General features: G+C 43.8%; 1 protein-coding gene across 1 annotated transcript in view; it reads left to right on the forward strand.

Moving 5' to 3' along the window:
* Positions 1–9331: 9331 nt before the first annotated feature.
* Positions 9332–15000, forward strand: part of LOC129845671 (teneurin-2-like) — a gene marked incomplete at its 5' end in the record, with an annotated part of 82907 nt that continues 77238 nt past the window's right edge. The window contains one exon of the mRNA XM_055913542.1: positions 9332–9611. Coding sequence (XP_055769517.1) covers positions 9332–9611 — 280 coding nt within the window. The remainder of the gene's footprint in view (positions 9612–15000) is intronic.

The raw sequence follows: 15000 nt of genomic DNA on the forward strand, positions 1-15000 counted from the left end.
CTTTTGGCTTTCTAGTGCCATTTCTTTCTTTTTGTAATTAAAGTGATTTAAAATATTAATAACCACCCAACACACACACATGCTCACGCTCCCACACACGCTCACGCACCCACAAACACACACACACACACACACATGCTCACTCACCAACCCACATGCACACACACACGCTCACACACACACTCACAAACACACACACACACACACGCTCACTCACCAACCCACATACACACACACACGCTCACACACACACACACACATACACACACGCACCCCCCCCCCACACACACACACGCTCACACACACGCACACACACTCACGCACCCACAAACACACACACACACGCTCACGCACCAACCCACATATACACACACGCTCACGCACACACACACACATACACACACGCACCCACACACACACACGCGCTCACGCACCCACAAACACACACACACGCTCACGCACCAACCCACATACACACACACACACTCACGCACCAACCCACATACACACACAGATAGACATGCATGTTCACAAATGCTGTACATGTTCACACACACATACACACACTCTGATCTCTCCTTTCCCACTGTCATCAGTACCCTCATTAAACAGTAAGTGGAATATGCTAAAATCCTGAACGGTATCTCCTGATCGATAGAACTGAGTGATCCATTTATTCTGATCAGTTGTTCTCCTGCCTGTCTTTCTCCCCCTCCCTTTTCTCTTTCATGTTTAATCTCCACACTGTTCTGTCCTCAGCTTAGCGGCTCTCCCTTTCACTCCTCCGCTCTCTTCTCTGGAGAAGTTTTTCCATCATTTGTGAATAGACAAGAATAGACACCCAGAGAGACTAACATACTCATCTATCTAGAATACTGTGTTTCATGAACACACAATATCTCATTGGCAGGTGTCTCAGTGGTCTCCTCTTCTTTCATTCCCCTCCCTCTCCCTCTATTTCTCTCTCCCTCTCACTACTTCCCTCTCTCTCTCTCCCTCTCCCTCCCTCTCCCTCTATTTCTCTCTCCCTCTCACTACTTCCCTCTCTCTCTCTCCCTATCCCTCCCTCTCCCTCTATTTCTCTCTCCCTCTCACTACTTCCCTCTCTCTCTCTCCCTATCCCTCCCTCTCTCTCTATTTCTCTTTCCCTCTCACTACTTCCCTCTCTCTCTCTCCCTATCCCTCCCTCTCCCTCTATTTTTCTCTCCCTCTCACTACTTCCCTCTCTCTCTCTCTCTATCACTCCCTCTCCCTCTATTTCTCTCTCCCTCTCACTATCTCCCTCACTCTCTCTCCCTATCCCTCCCTCTCCCTCTATTTCTCTCCCTCTCACTATCTCCCTCACTCTCTCTCTCTATCCCTCCCTCTCCCTCTATTTCTCTCTCCCTCTCACTACTTCCCTCTCTCTCTCTCCCTATCCCTCCCTCTCCCTCTATTTCTCTCTCCCTCCCACTATCTCCCTCACTCTCTCTCCCTATCCCTCTATCTCCCTCTATTTCTTTCCCCCTTTCCCTCTGCCTCTATGTCTCTCTCACTTTATCTCCCTATATCCTCCATATATCCCCCTCTCCATCTATCTCTTTCTCTCTCCCTATCTAAATACAATTCAATTGAAGGGCTTTATTGGCATGGGAAACATATGTTAACATTGCCAAAGTGAGTGAAGTAGATAATAAACAAAAGTGAAAATAACAATACAAATTAACAGTAAACATTACACTTACAGAAGTTCTAAAAGGATAAAGACATTTCAAATGTAATATTATGTCTATATACAGTGTTGTAACAATGTGCAAATAGTTAAAGTACAAAAGGGAAAATAAATAAACATAAATATGGGTTGTATTTACAATGGTGTTTGTTCTTCTCTAGTTGCCCTTTTCTTGTGGCAACAGGTCACAAATCTTGTTGCTGTGATGATACACTGTGGTATTTCAACCAGGAGATATGGGAGTTAATCAATATTGAGTTTTTTTCAAAATCTTTGTGGGTCTGTGTAATCTGAGGGAAATATGTGTCTCTAATATGGTCATACATTTGGCAGGAGGTTAGGAAGTGCAGCTCAGTTTCCACCTCATTTTGAAGGCAGTGTGCACATAGCCTGTCTTCTTTTGAAAGCCAGGTCTGCCTACGGCAGCCGGTTGGCAGGCAAGCCTGGAGGAGTGGGTCCCCTCCAGGACCGAGGAGCAGACGGCATCAGGCACAAACATCCGGTTATCTGCCCCTCCCCCAGGGTTCGGCTGGGAGCGCTGTGCCTGAGAGGATGTAGACGCAAGAGGGTATAGCCGCAGGGCGTGACAGCGCATCCAGCGATTCCCAGGAAACATTGCAGCTGCACCCTGGACGTAGGCTGGGGCCAATCCACCACCGCTCTCACCATCCATCTGTACACTCCTTGCAGCGATGATGTAACCCAGGAAGGGGATGGTGGAGCGATGGAATTCACACTTTTCCACTTTCACAAAAAGCTGATGCTCCAGGAGGCGTTGGGGAACCTGTCGGACGTGGAGCACGTGTTCTTGGGCGGAGCGGGAGAATACGAGGATGTCCAGCTTGGAGAACACGGTGGCTCCCTGGAGCGGCTCGAAAGCCGAGGAGATGAGTAATAGCGGGTAGCGGTTCTTCCCCGTGATTTTGTTGAGGTCACGGTAGTTGTTGCACGGGCGGAGGGTTTTGTCCTTTTTCTCCACAAAGAAGAAAGTGCGCGGGGAAGGCAGAAGTATGGATGAACCCTGCAGGGAGTTTTCAATGTAGGTCTCCTCAGCCTTGGCCTCCGGACCCGACAGAGCGTATAGTCATTCCAGTGGTGGAGTGGTGCCTGGGAGAAGGTCAATCCTGCAGCCATATGGTTTGTGCGGCGGAATCGAAGGGGTCCGGGACTTGCTGAACACCTACCTGAGGTCCTGGTACACCGTGGGAATGACGGAGAGGTCCGGGGTCCAAGCCTACAGGAAGATGTCCCGAGGCAGGCAGCGCTGACTTCAAATAATGGGCGTGGCACAACGGGCTCCAGCCCATAATGTCAACAGCAGTCCAGTCTATGATGGGATTGTGTCGCTGGAACCAAGAGAATCCCAATACCACAGGAACCTGAGGAGACTTAATCAGCATCAATTGGATTGTCTCGCTGTGGTTCCCTGACACTTGTAGGTTGATGGGAGTGGTATTGTGAGTGACATGGCCTATAGAGCGCCCGTCCAGTGCTCTAACATCCATGGGAAGGGAGAGGGGCTGAGTGGGGATGCCCAGCTCGGACGCCGGGGTAGCGTCCAAAAAACGTTAGTTGAAATCAAATAATTTAAATACAGTAAGACATTGTTAGTTTGGCAAAAAAAAACCTGAGCCAACATTTGTGGGTTACATCTTTAGTCCTATGGAAAATAATTGCAAAAAAGGCAGATGACCTATGTAGCAAATTAGGCTAAAGTATCATTTGAGGGCTCACAAATGCAAAAAAGTGAGCAGAAAGTAAACAAAATGTACATGATTACCAGGAGAGAGGACAACTGGTTGGCATGGAAAGGATGGCATGGAAAGGTGTGCAAGTAAGGGGAGAGGAAAAGTTCTCCATAAGGCCCACCAATTGGAGAATCTAGTGTGTTCTGGTAGTCTTTAATTCTAAGATTGATGTTTGATCATGTATATGTTTTTGCTGTTTGTTCTTTGTTATAGGGCCAAAAAGATTGGAGAAGTGGTTTATACATACATCTCAGTTTTTGATCGATAACTCTTCATATTGTTGTTTGTTTAGTGTTTTCCAAATTTCCCAGAATTGGTTCGAGTCTATGGATTCTTCAATTATATTGAGCTGATTTCTGACGTGCTGTTCATTTTTTTTCCGTAGTGTATTTCTTTATTGTTTTAGTGTTTCACCATAGTGAAAGCGTAGGCTCAGGTTTTCTGGGTCTATGTTTGTGGTTGGATAGGTTTCTCAATTTCTTTCTTAGGTTTTTGCATTCTTCATCAAACCATGTGTCATTGTTGTTCATTTTCTTCGGTTTTCTATTTGAGATTTTTAGATTTGATAGGGAAGCAAATATACTGTTAAGATTGTCTACTGCCACGTTTACACCTTCACTATTACAGTGGAACGTTTTGTACAGGAAGTTGTCTAAAAGGGATTAAATTTGTTGTTGCCTAAATGTTTTTTGGTAGGTTTCCACACTACTTTCCTTCCATCTATAGCATTTCTTACACTTATTCACTTCCTTTGGCTTTGATGCCTCATGATTGAGTATTGCTCTCTTCAAGTAGACTGTGATTTTGCTGTGATCTGATAGGGGTGTTAGGGGCTGACTGTGAATGCTCTGAGACTATGGGTTGAGGTCAGTAATAAAGTAGTCTACAATACTACTGCCAAGAGATGAGCTGTAGATGTACCTACCGTAGGATTCCCCTCGAAGCCTACCATTGACTATTTACATACCCAGCGTGCAACAGAGCTGCAGGAGTTGTGACCCGTTTTTGTGCGTTATGTTGTCATTGTTGTGTCTAGGGGGGCATATTGGGGAGGGAATGCTGTCACCTCCAGGCAGGTGTTAGTCCCCCTGTGTGCTAAGGGTGTCAGGTTCTTGTCCAGTTCTGACATTTAGGTCACTACAGACTAGTACATGTCCCTGGGCCTGGAAATGATTGATTTCCTCCTCCAGGATGGAGAAGCTGTCATCATTAAAGTATGGGGATTCTAATGGGGGGATATAGGAAGCACACAGGACAACATTTTTCTCGGCTGAAATTATTTCCTTTTGAATTTCTAGCCAAATGTAAAAAGTTCCTGTTTTGATTAATTCAATAGAGTGCTCTATACCAAATTAGCATAGCTGGTAGTTTGGTGGATGGGACTACCAGCTCTCTGTAACCTAGAGGGCAACCAGTGGGTCCGTCTCCTCTATACCATGTTTCTTGTAGGATGACAATGACTGTATTTCCAAAAGTCCAGGTTCCTGCTCTTTAGGCCCAAGGCAGATGACCTCAGGCCTTAGATACTCTTTCTCTCTCCCTCTCTATCTCTCTCTCTCTCTCTCTCTCTCTCTCTCTCTCTCTCTCTCTCTCTCTCTCTCTCTCTCTCTCTATCCCCCTCTCCCGCTCTCTGTCCCTCTGTCTTTCTTGCCCTCTCCCTCGCTCTCCTCCTGTTGGTTATAGCTAGTGTTTACCTTGTTCTTGTTCATCCATCTATTTTCTGCTGTGTGCTCTGATTATAGTGAACTACACACACGCACAAACACACACACAGACACTCACACGCACAGACCCATACACACGCACGGACACACACACCACACCCATGGTGTAAACAGCAGACAGTGCAGGCCATGCGTCTCCCAGGAGTGTAGTTAGTGTGTGATACACATCGATCTCTGCTCTGGTTTCCATGATGCAACCTCTTGCCTCTTACTGGGCCTGATACTTACACTGCTGGTCAACACAAAGAACAATCTCTCTCTCTCTCTCTAGCTCTTTATCTATACAGGGAATTTTTACTAGGATTAAATGTCAGGAATTTTGAAAAACTGAGTTTAAATGTGGCTAAGGTGTATGTAATCTTCCGACTTCACCCGTATTTACATTTACATTTAAGTCATTTAGCAGACGCTCTTATCCAGAGCGACTTACAAATTGGAAAGTTCATACATATTCATCCTGGTCCCCCCATGGGAATTGAACCCTGGTCCCCCGTGGGAATTGAACCCACAACCCTGGCGTTGCAAGCGCCATGCTCTACCAACTGAGCCACACGGGACCTATATGGCCGTATATATGTATATATGTATAAATCCCTGTCTTAGGTCAGTTAGGATCACCACTTTATTTTAAGAATGTAAAATGTCAGATTAATAGTAGAGAGAATGATTTATTTCAGCTTTTGTTTCTTTCATCACATTCCCAGTGGGTCAGAAGTTTACATTACACTCAATTAGTATTTGGTAGCATTGCCTTTAAATTGTTGAACTTGGGCCAAACGTTTCGGGTAGCCTTCCACAAGCTTCCCACAATAAGTTGGGTGAATTTTGGCCCATTCCTCCTGACAGAGCTGGTGTAACTGAGTCAGGTTTGTAGGCCTCCTTGCTCACACACGCTTTTTCAGTTCTGCCCACAAATGTTCTATAGGATTGAGGTCAGGGCTTTGTGATGGCCACTCCAATACCTTGACTTTGTTGTCCTTAAGCCATTTTGCTTTGGAAGTATGCTTGGGGTCATTTCCCAATTGGAAGACGCATTTGCGACCAAGCTTTAACTTCCTGACTGATGTCTTGAGATGTGGCTTCAATATATCCACATAATTTTTCTTCCTCATGAAGCCATCTATTTTGTGAAGTGCACCAGTCCCTCCTGCAGCAAAGCACCCCCACAACATGATGCTGCCACCCCCGTGCTTCACGGTTGGGATGGTGTTCTTTGGCTTGCATGCCTCCCTCTTTTTCCTCCAAACATAACAATGGTCATTATGGCCAAACAGTTCTACTTTTGTTTCTTTAGACCAGAGGACATTTCTCCAAAAAGTACGATCTTTGTCCCCATGTGCAGTTGCAAACCATAGTCTGTCTTTTTTATGGCGGTTTTGGAGCAGTGGCTTCTTCCTTGCTGAGCGGCCTTCCAGGTTATGTCGATATAGGACTCATTTTACTGTGGATATAGACACTTTTGTACTTGTTTCCTCCAGCATCTTCACAGGGTCCATTGCTGTTGTTCTGGGATTGATTTGCACTTTTCGCACCAAAGTACGTTCATCTCTAGGAGACAGAACGCATCTCCTTCCTGAGCGGTATGACAGCTACGTGGTCCCATGGTGTTTATACTTGCGTACTATTGTTTGTACAGATGAATGTGGTACCTTCAGGCATTTGGAAATTGCTCCCAATGATGAACCAGACTTGTGGAGGTCTACAATTATTTTTCTGAGGTCTTGCATGATTTCTTTTGATTTTCCCATGATGTCAAGCAAAAGGCCACTGAGTTTGAAGGTAAGCCTTGAAATACATCCACAGGTACACCTCCAATTGACTCAAATTATGTCAATTAGCTTATCAGAAGCTTCTAAAGCCATGACATCATTTTCGGGAATTTTCCAAGCTGTTTAAAGGCACAGTCAACTTAGTGTGTGTAAACTTCTGACCCACTGGAATTGTGATACAGTGAATTATAAGTGAAACAATCTGTCTGTAAACAATTGTTGGGAAAATTACTTGTTTCATGTACAAAGTAGATGTCCTAACCGACTTGCCAAAACTATAGTTTGTTTACAAGAAATGTGTGGAGTGGTTGAAAAAAAAGTTTCAATGACTCCAACCTAAGTGTATGTAAACAGTATATATACAGTATATATATATATATATCATATATATATATATATATAATATCTTTCTCTCTCTCTCTTCTCTTATTCTCTGTTTCTGTAGGACAGTTAGTTATTGCAGTGTATCAATGTGAGTTTGTGAGATTCAGAAGAAAATGAATGATCAATGCAATGCTGTGGTGAAAACTGAAAACCATAGAGCACAATAACAACAACAATAACAACACAAGATCAATACTGAGCAGCTTTGCTTTCATGTGGATCTCAGTGTCCTTACTGTGAGACAACTGCATTCCTACGGACAGAGAGAGAGAGAGAGAGAGAGAGAGAGAGAGGGTAAGGATAGAATGAGTGCTCCTATCTGTTCTTTTGTGCCTCGGGGTCTCTGGGTTCTCTTTCCGTCTATCTCTCTCCTTCGCTCTTGTACAAAAGGAGATAGAGAGAGTAGTGAGTGAGATGAAAGTAAATGGATGGTTACTTTCCAGAGAGTGTAAAGCCACAAGAGAACGTCATGTACTCTACCTTTCCTACTTACCGCATTAACTCTTCAAACGCACGCAGTCAGGAGACATTCACTCTCTTTCCTCATATCCGTCTCTACAATACTTTTCTCTGTTCTCTCTACTTCTTGAAGGTGAAGGACAACGTGTTCTCCTGAGATTCAAAATAATAATAGCTTTATTGACAGGAGTGTTTGAAAAACAATGTCCCTGCTGCTGGCTGGCCCAAGGCTATCATTAAAAACTGGAATGAAATAATACAAAAATAACTGATTATCACAGTCATAAAGGGACAATAATAAAGTGGGTTTAATTAGTAGCCGGTAATGACTCTAGTCCTGCTGTGTCTTTGGACTCGACTAACTGACCTCATTTAACCAACGTTGTTGATAGACTGAGCTGTGAATATTACAGAATTATAATTATTCTACATCATGAGATATCTCTATATAGAAACTATTAGATTTCCTTGTCCTTGATTCCAAACCTGTGGAGAATAGACTTGTAAATCCTACTGTCTGTCCCTCTCTCTAGTGTAAAGGACCAGCCTCAATGTGTCCTATCTCCTGTCCCTCTCTCTAGTGTAAAGGACCAGCCTCAATGTGTCCTATCTCCTGTCCCTCGCTCTAGTGTAAAGGACCAGCCTCAATGTGTCCTATCTCCTGTCCCCCTCTCTAGTGTAAAGGACCAGCCTCAATGTGTCCTATCTCCTGTCCCCCTCTCTAGTGTAAAGGACCAGCCTCAATGTGTCCTATCTCCTGTCCCTCTCTCTAGTGTAAAGGACCAGCCTCAATGTGTCCTATCTCCTGTCCCTCTCTCTAGTGTAAAGGACCAGCCTCAATGTGTCCTATCTCCTGTCCCTCTCTCTAGTGTAAAGGACCAGCCTCAATGTGTCCTATCTCATGTCCCTCTCTCTAGTGTAAAGGACCAGCCTCAATGTGTCCTATCTCCTGTCCCCTTCTCTAGTGTAAAGGACCAGCCTCAATGTGTCCTATCTCCTGTCCCCCTCTCTAGTGTAAAGGACCAGCCTCAATGTGTCCTATCTCCTGTCCCCCTCTCTATTGTAAAGGACCAGCCTCAATGTGTCCTATCTCCTGTCCCTCTCTCTAGTGTAAAGGACCACCCTCAATGTGTCCTATCTCCTGTCCCTCTCTCTAGTGTAAAGGACCAGCCTCAATGTGTCCAAAAACTCCTCCGTCCCATGGCCCAACTATGTAAAGCTGCTGAGATGGGGTGTGTGTGTGTGTGTGTGTGTGTGTGTGTGTGTGTGTGTGTGTGTGTGTGTGTGTGTGTGTGTGTGTGTGTGTGTGTGTGTGTGTGTGTGTGTGTGTGTGTGTGTGTGTGTGTGTGTGTGTGTGTGTGTGTGTGTGTGTGTGAGTGTGTGTGTGCTGAGGTGGAAACAGCTGGGAACCAAGACAAATGTGACCTTCAGTCATGAAGACCACAAACTCATCAAACCACATTTAGTGTGTGGTGTGTGTGCCTCTTTTTAGTGTTCCTCAGTTGATCATCAGTCCATCAGTATGTCTAACCCTCTCTCCCTCCTTCCCTCCTTCCCTCTCTCCCTCTTTCCCTCCTTCCCTCCTTCCCTTTCTCTTTTCTTCATCCTCCAGGTCGCACCATCCCCCCTACCTCCTCCCTCCTCCCCCCCTCTGCCCCTCCCTCTTCATCCCTATGCCCCTCCTCCTCCTCCTCCTCCTCTCCATCATTCAGGGAGTGCCAGGTGCCCCTGCTGGAGAATAATTCCTCCCACTCCCGCCTGGAGCCCCGCCCCCACAATGACTCATACCTGCTCAGACACCAACCCCCCTCTTCCGGTAAGACAGCTGTCAATCACTTCCAACATTCCACCCCTTCATTACTTTTCTCATTCTCTCTCGCTCGCTCTCTCTCCCTCCCTCTCTCTCTCTCTCTCTCTCCTTCCCTTTCTCCCTCACTCCTTCCCTCCCTCTCCCCCCTCACTCCTTCCCTCCCTCTCTATCCCTCCCTCTCTCCCTCACTCCTTCCCTCCCTCTCTCCCTCACTCCGTCCCTCTCTCTCTCACTCTCTCCCTCCCTCTCTCTCTCCCTCCCTCCCTCTCTCGCTCACTCCTTCCCTCTCTCTCACTCTCCCTCCCTCTCTCCCTCACTCCTTCCCTCTCTCTCTCCCTCACTCCTTCCCTCCCTCTCTCCCTCCCTTTCTCTCCCTCCCTCTCTTCCTCACTCCTTCCCTCCCTCTCTCCCTCACTCCTTCCCTTCCTCGTCTCTCTCCCTCCCTCTCTCCCTCGTCTCTCTCCCTCCCTTCCTGTGTGAGAGAAGGAGGTTGTGTGAGAGAGAGGACAAGATTGTGCGAGAGAGAACTGTGACAGACCCAACATTAAGGAAAGCTTTGACTATGTAGAGACTCAGTGTTAATTGTTTATCTAACTTTTTTTTTAATGATCTACTTCACTTGCTTTGGCAATGTAACATATGTTTCCCATGCCAATAATGCCAGCTCCTTGAATGCCAGCCAGTAATGCCAGCTCCAATAATGCCAGCTCCTTGAATGCCAGCCAGTAATGCCAGCTCCAATAATGCCAGCTCCTTGAATGCCAGCCAGTAATGCCAGCTCCAATAATGCCAGCTCCTTGAATTGAATTGAAAACAGAGTTGTGTGTGAATGGGAGAAGGTGGAAATAATGGTAAAAACGGGGACAGAACCACATGAACTGAACTGCATTGCATCTTTGTATCATTGTATCTTTGTATCTTTGTATCATTGTATCATTGTATCATTGTATCTTTGTATCATTGTATCATTGTATCATTGTATCATTGTATCATTGTATCTTTGTATCTTTGTATCTTTGTATCTTTGTATCTTTGTATCATTGTATCATTGTATCTTTGTATCTTTGTATCTTTGTATCTTTGTAGCGTTGTGTCTTTGTATCTTTGTATCTTTGTATCTTTGTATCATTGTATCATTGTATCTTTGTATCTTTGTATCATTGTATCATTGTATCATTGTATCTTTGTATCTTTGTATCTTTGTATCTTTGTATCTTTGTATCATTGTATCTTTGTATCTTTGTATCTTTGTATCTTTGTATCTTTGTATCATTGTATCTTTGTATCATTGTATCATTGTAGCGTTGTATCTTTGTATCTTTGTATCATTGTATCATTGTATCTTTGTATCTTTGTATCTTTGTATCATTGTATCATTGTATCTTTGTATCTTTGTATCTTTGTATCTTTGTAGCGTTGTGTCTTTGTATCTTTGTATCTTTGTATCTTTGTATCATTGTATCATTGTATCTTTGTAGCGTTGTATCATTGTATCATTGTATCATTGTAGCGTTGTATCTTTGTATCTTTGTATCATTGTATCATTGTATCTTTGTATCTTTGTATCTTTGTATCATTGTATCTTTGTATCATTGTATCATTGTAGCGTTGTATCTTTGTATCATTGTATCATTGTATCTTTGTATCTTTGTATCTTTGTATCTTTGTAGCGTTGTGTCTTTGTATCTTTGTATCTTTGTATCTTTGTATCATTGTATCATTGTATCTTTGTAGCGTTGTATCTTTGTATCTTTGTATCATTGTATCATTGTATCTTTGTATCTTTGTATCTTTGTATCTTTGTAGCGTTGTGTCTTTGTATCTTTGTATCTTTGTATCTTTGTATCATTGTATCATTGTATCTTTGTAGCGTTGTATCTTTGTATCTTTGTATCATCATCCAAACCTTGGCAAACATGCCAATGAAACAGAGTGCATTACTCACACACACCTCGTAAAGTACACCCCTCCTCCCAAAAAACACACACGCAAACACATACTCACACACACAGCAGCTCTCGACATGTTGAGTCTGGTCTTCACAACACACATCCATCCATCCTCAGCAATTACCCTCTCCATCTCATTCTCTATAGATCTACACACACACACACACACACACACTCACACACACTCTCTCTCTCTCTCTCACACACACACAATGTAATCAGCCAGATATATTTAGCAAACTGACTCAGGGAAGAGGGGATAGAGAACAGTCTTAATGGAATTTGTGTTGGAATACAATCTGTATTTAATGTAGTTATGGTGTGACTGGGATGCAGTATAAATCATCATTAGAACAGACTGGGGGTCCCAGGATCAACAGCAACCTGATTAGCTGCCTTTTAACGTGATGTAACATCACACAGCTAATGGCTGAGCTGGGACAGAGCTGGGAAACATCTGTCACTGTGGAGGAGGAGTTAGCTACCTTACACTGGTAGAGAGACACATCAATCACTATGGAGGAGGAGTTACCTACCTTACACTGGTAGAGAGACACATCAATCACTATGGAGGAGGAGTTACCTACCTTACACTGGTAGAGAGACACATCAATCACTATGGAGGAGGAGTTACCTACCTTACACTGGTAGAGAGACACATCAATCACTATGGAGGAGGAGTTACCTACCTTACACTGGTAGAGAGACACATCAATCACTATGGAGGAGGAGTTACCTACCTTACACTGGTAGAGAGACACATCAATCACTATGGAGGAGGAATTACCTACCTTACACTGGTAGAGAGACACATCAATCACTATGGAGGAGGAGTTACCTACCTTACACTGGTAGAGAGACACATCAATCACTATAGAGGAGGAGTTACCGAACTTACACTGGTAGAGAGACACATCAATTACTATAGAGGAGGAGTTACCTACCTTACACTGGTAGAGAGACACATCAATCACTATGGAGGAGGAGTTACCTACCTTACACTGGTAGAGAGACACATCAATCACTATGGAGGAGGAGTTACCTACCTTACACTGGTAGAGAGACACATCAATCACTATAGAGGAGGAGTTACCTACCTTACACTGGTAGAGAGACACATCAATCACTATGGAGGAGGAGTTACCTACCTTACACTGGTAGAGAGACACATCAATCACTATGGAGGAGGAGTTACCTACCTTACACTGGTAGAGAGACACATCAATCACTATGGAGGAGTTAGAGACGCATCAATCACCTACCTGATCATATTGCTGGAGAGGAAATACACTGGGACTGACACACACACACACACACACACACACACACACACACACACACACACACACACACACACACACACACACACACACACACACACACACACACACACACACACACACACACACACACACAGAGAGAGAGAGAGAGAATGGATATACAGTGCATTTGGGAAAGTATTCAGACTCCTTCCCTTTTTTCCCTCATCAATCTACACACAATACCACATAATGACAAAGTGGAAAATAGGTTTTTTTAGAAATGTTTGCAAATTTAGTAAAAAAATATAAATTGAAATACAGTACCAGTCAAAAGTTTGGACACATCTACTCATTCCAGGGTTTTTCTTTATTTTTACTACTTTATACATTTTGGAATAATAGTGAAGACATCAAAACTATGAAATAACACATATGGAATCATGTAGTAACCAAAAAAAGTGTTAAACAAATCCAAATCTATTTTATATTTGAGATTCTTCAAAGTAGCCACCCTTTTCGTTGATGGCAGCTTTGCAGACTCTTGGAATTCTCTCAACCAGCTTCATGAGGTAGTCACCTGGAATGCACTTCAATTAATAGGTGTGCCTTGTTAAAAGTTAATTTGTGGAAATTATTTCCTCATTGCATTTGATCCAATCAGTTGTGTTGAGACATGGTAGGGGTGGTATACAGAAGATAGCCATATTTGGTAAAAGACCAAGTCCATATTATGGCAAGAACAGCTCATATAAGCAAAGAGAAGCAACAGTCCATCTTTACTTTAAGACTTGAAGATCAATCAATACGGAAAACGTCAAGAACTTTGAAAGTTGCTTCAAGCGCTATGATGAATGTCTGTCACGAGGACCGCCACAGAACAGGAAGACCCAGAGTTACCTCTGCTGCAGAGGATATGTTCATTAGCGTTGCCAGCCTCGAAATTGCAGCCCAAATAAATGCTTCACAGAGTTAAACTGTTAGACACATCTTAACATCAACTGTTCTGAGGAAACTGCGTGAATCAGGCCTTCATGGTTGAATTTCTGCAAAGAAACCACTGCTAAAGGACACCAATAAGAAAAATAGACTTGCTTGGGCCAAGAAACACGAATAATGGACATTAGACTGGTGGACATCTGTCCTTTGGTCTGATGAGTCCAAAATTTAGATTTTTGGTTCCAACCGCCGTGTCTTTGTTAGACGCAGAGTAGATGAATGGATGATCTTCAAATGTGTGGTTCCCACCGTGAAGCATGGAGGAGGAGGTGTGATGGTGTAGGGGTGCTTTGCTGGTGACACTGTCAGTGATTTATTTAGAATTCAAGGCACACTTAACCAGCATGGCTACCAGAGTATTCTGCAGCGATACATCATCCAATCTGGTTTGTGCTTAGTGGGACTATCATTTGTTTTTCAACAGGACAATTACCCAACACACCTCCAGGCTGTGTAAGGGCTATTTGACCAAGAAGGAGAGTGATGGAGTGCTGCATTAGATGATCTGGCCTCCAAAATCACCCAACCTCAACCCAATTGAGATGGTTTGGGATGAGTCGGACCGCCGAGTGAAGGAAAAACAGCCAACAGGTGCTCAGCATATGTGGGAACTCCTTCAAGACGATTGGAAAAGCATTCAAGGTGAAGCTGGTTGAGAGAATACCAAGAGTGTGCAAAGCTGCCATCAAGGCAAAGGGTGGCTACTTTGAAGAATCTCAAATATAAAATAGATTTTGATTTGTTTAACACTTTTTTGGTTACTACATGATTCCATATGTGTTATTTCATAGTTTTGATATGTTCACTATTATTCTACAATGTAGAAAATGTTAAAAATAACCCTTTGCTCTGAGACTTGAAATTGAGCTCAGGTGCATCCTGTTTCCATTGATCATCCTTGAGATGTTTCTACAAATTGATTGGACATGATTTCGAAAGGCACACACCTGTCTGGATAAGTTCCCACAGTTGACTGCAGTTGACTGTCAGAGCAAAAACCAAGCCATGAGGTCGAAAGAATTGTCTGTAGTGCTCCGTGACAGGATTGTGTCGAGGCACAGATCTGGGGAAGGGTAACAAAATATGTCTGCAGCATTGAAGGTCCCCAAGAACACAGTGTCCTCTATCATTTTTAAATGGAAGAAGTTTGGAACCACCAAGACTCTTCCTAGAGCTGGCCGCCCGGCC

Source organism: Salvelinus fontinalis, unplaced genomic scaffold, assembly GCF_029448725.1.
Source record: "Salvelinus fontinalis isolate EN_2023a unplaced genomic scaffold, ASM2944872v1 scaffold_0335, whole genome shotgun sequence".
In the NCBI taxonomy this organism is placed as follows: domain Eukaryota; kingdom Metazoa; phylum Chordata; class Actinopteri; order Salmoniformes; family Salmonidae; genus Salvelinus; species Salvelinus fontinalis.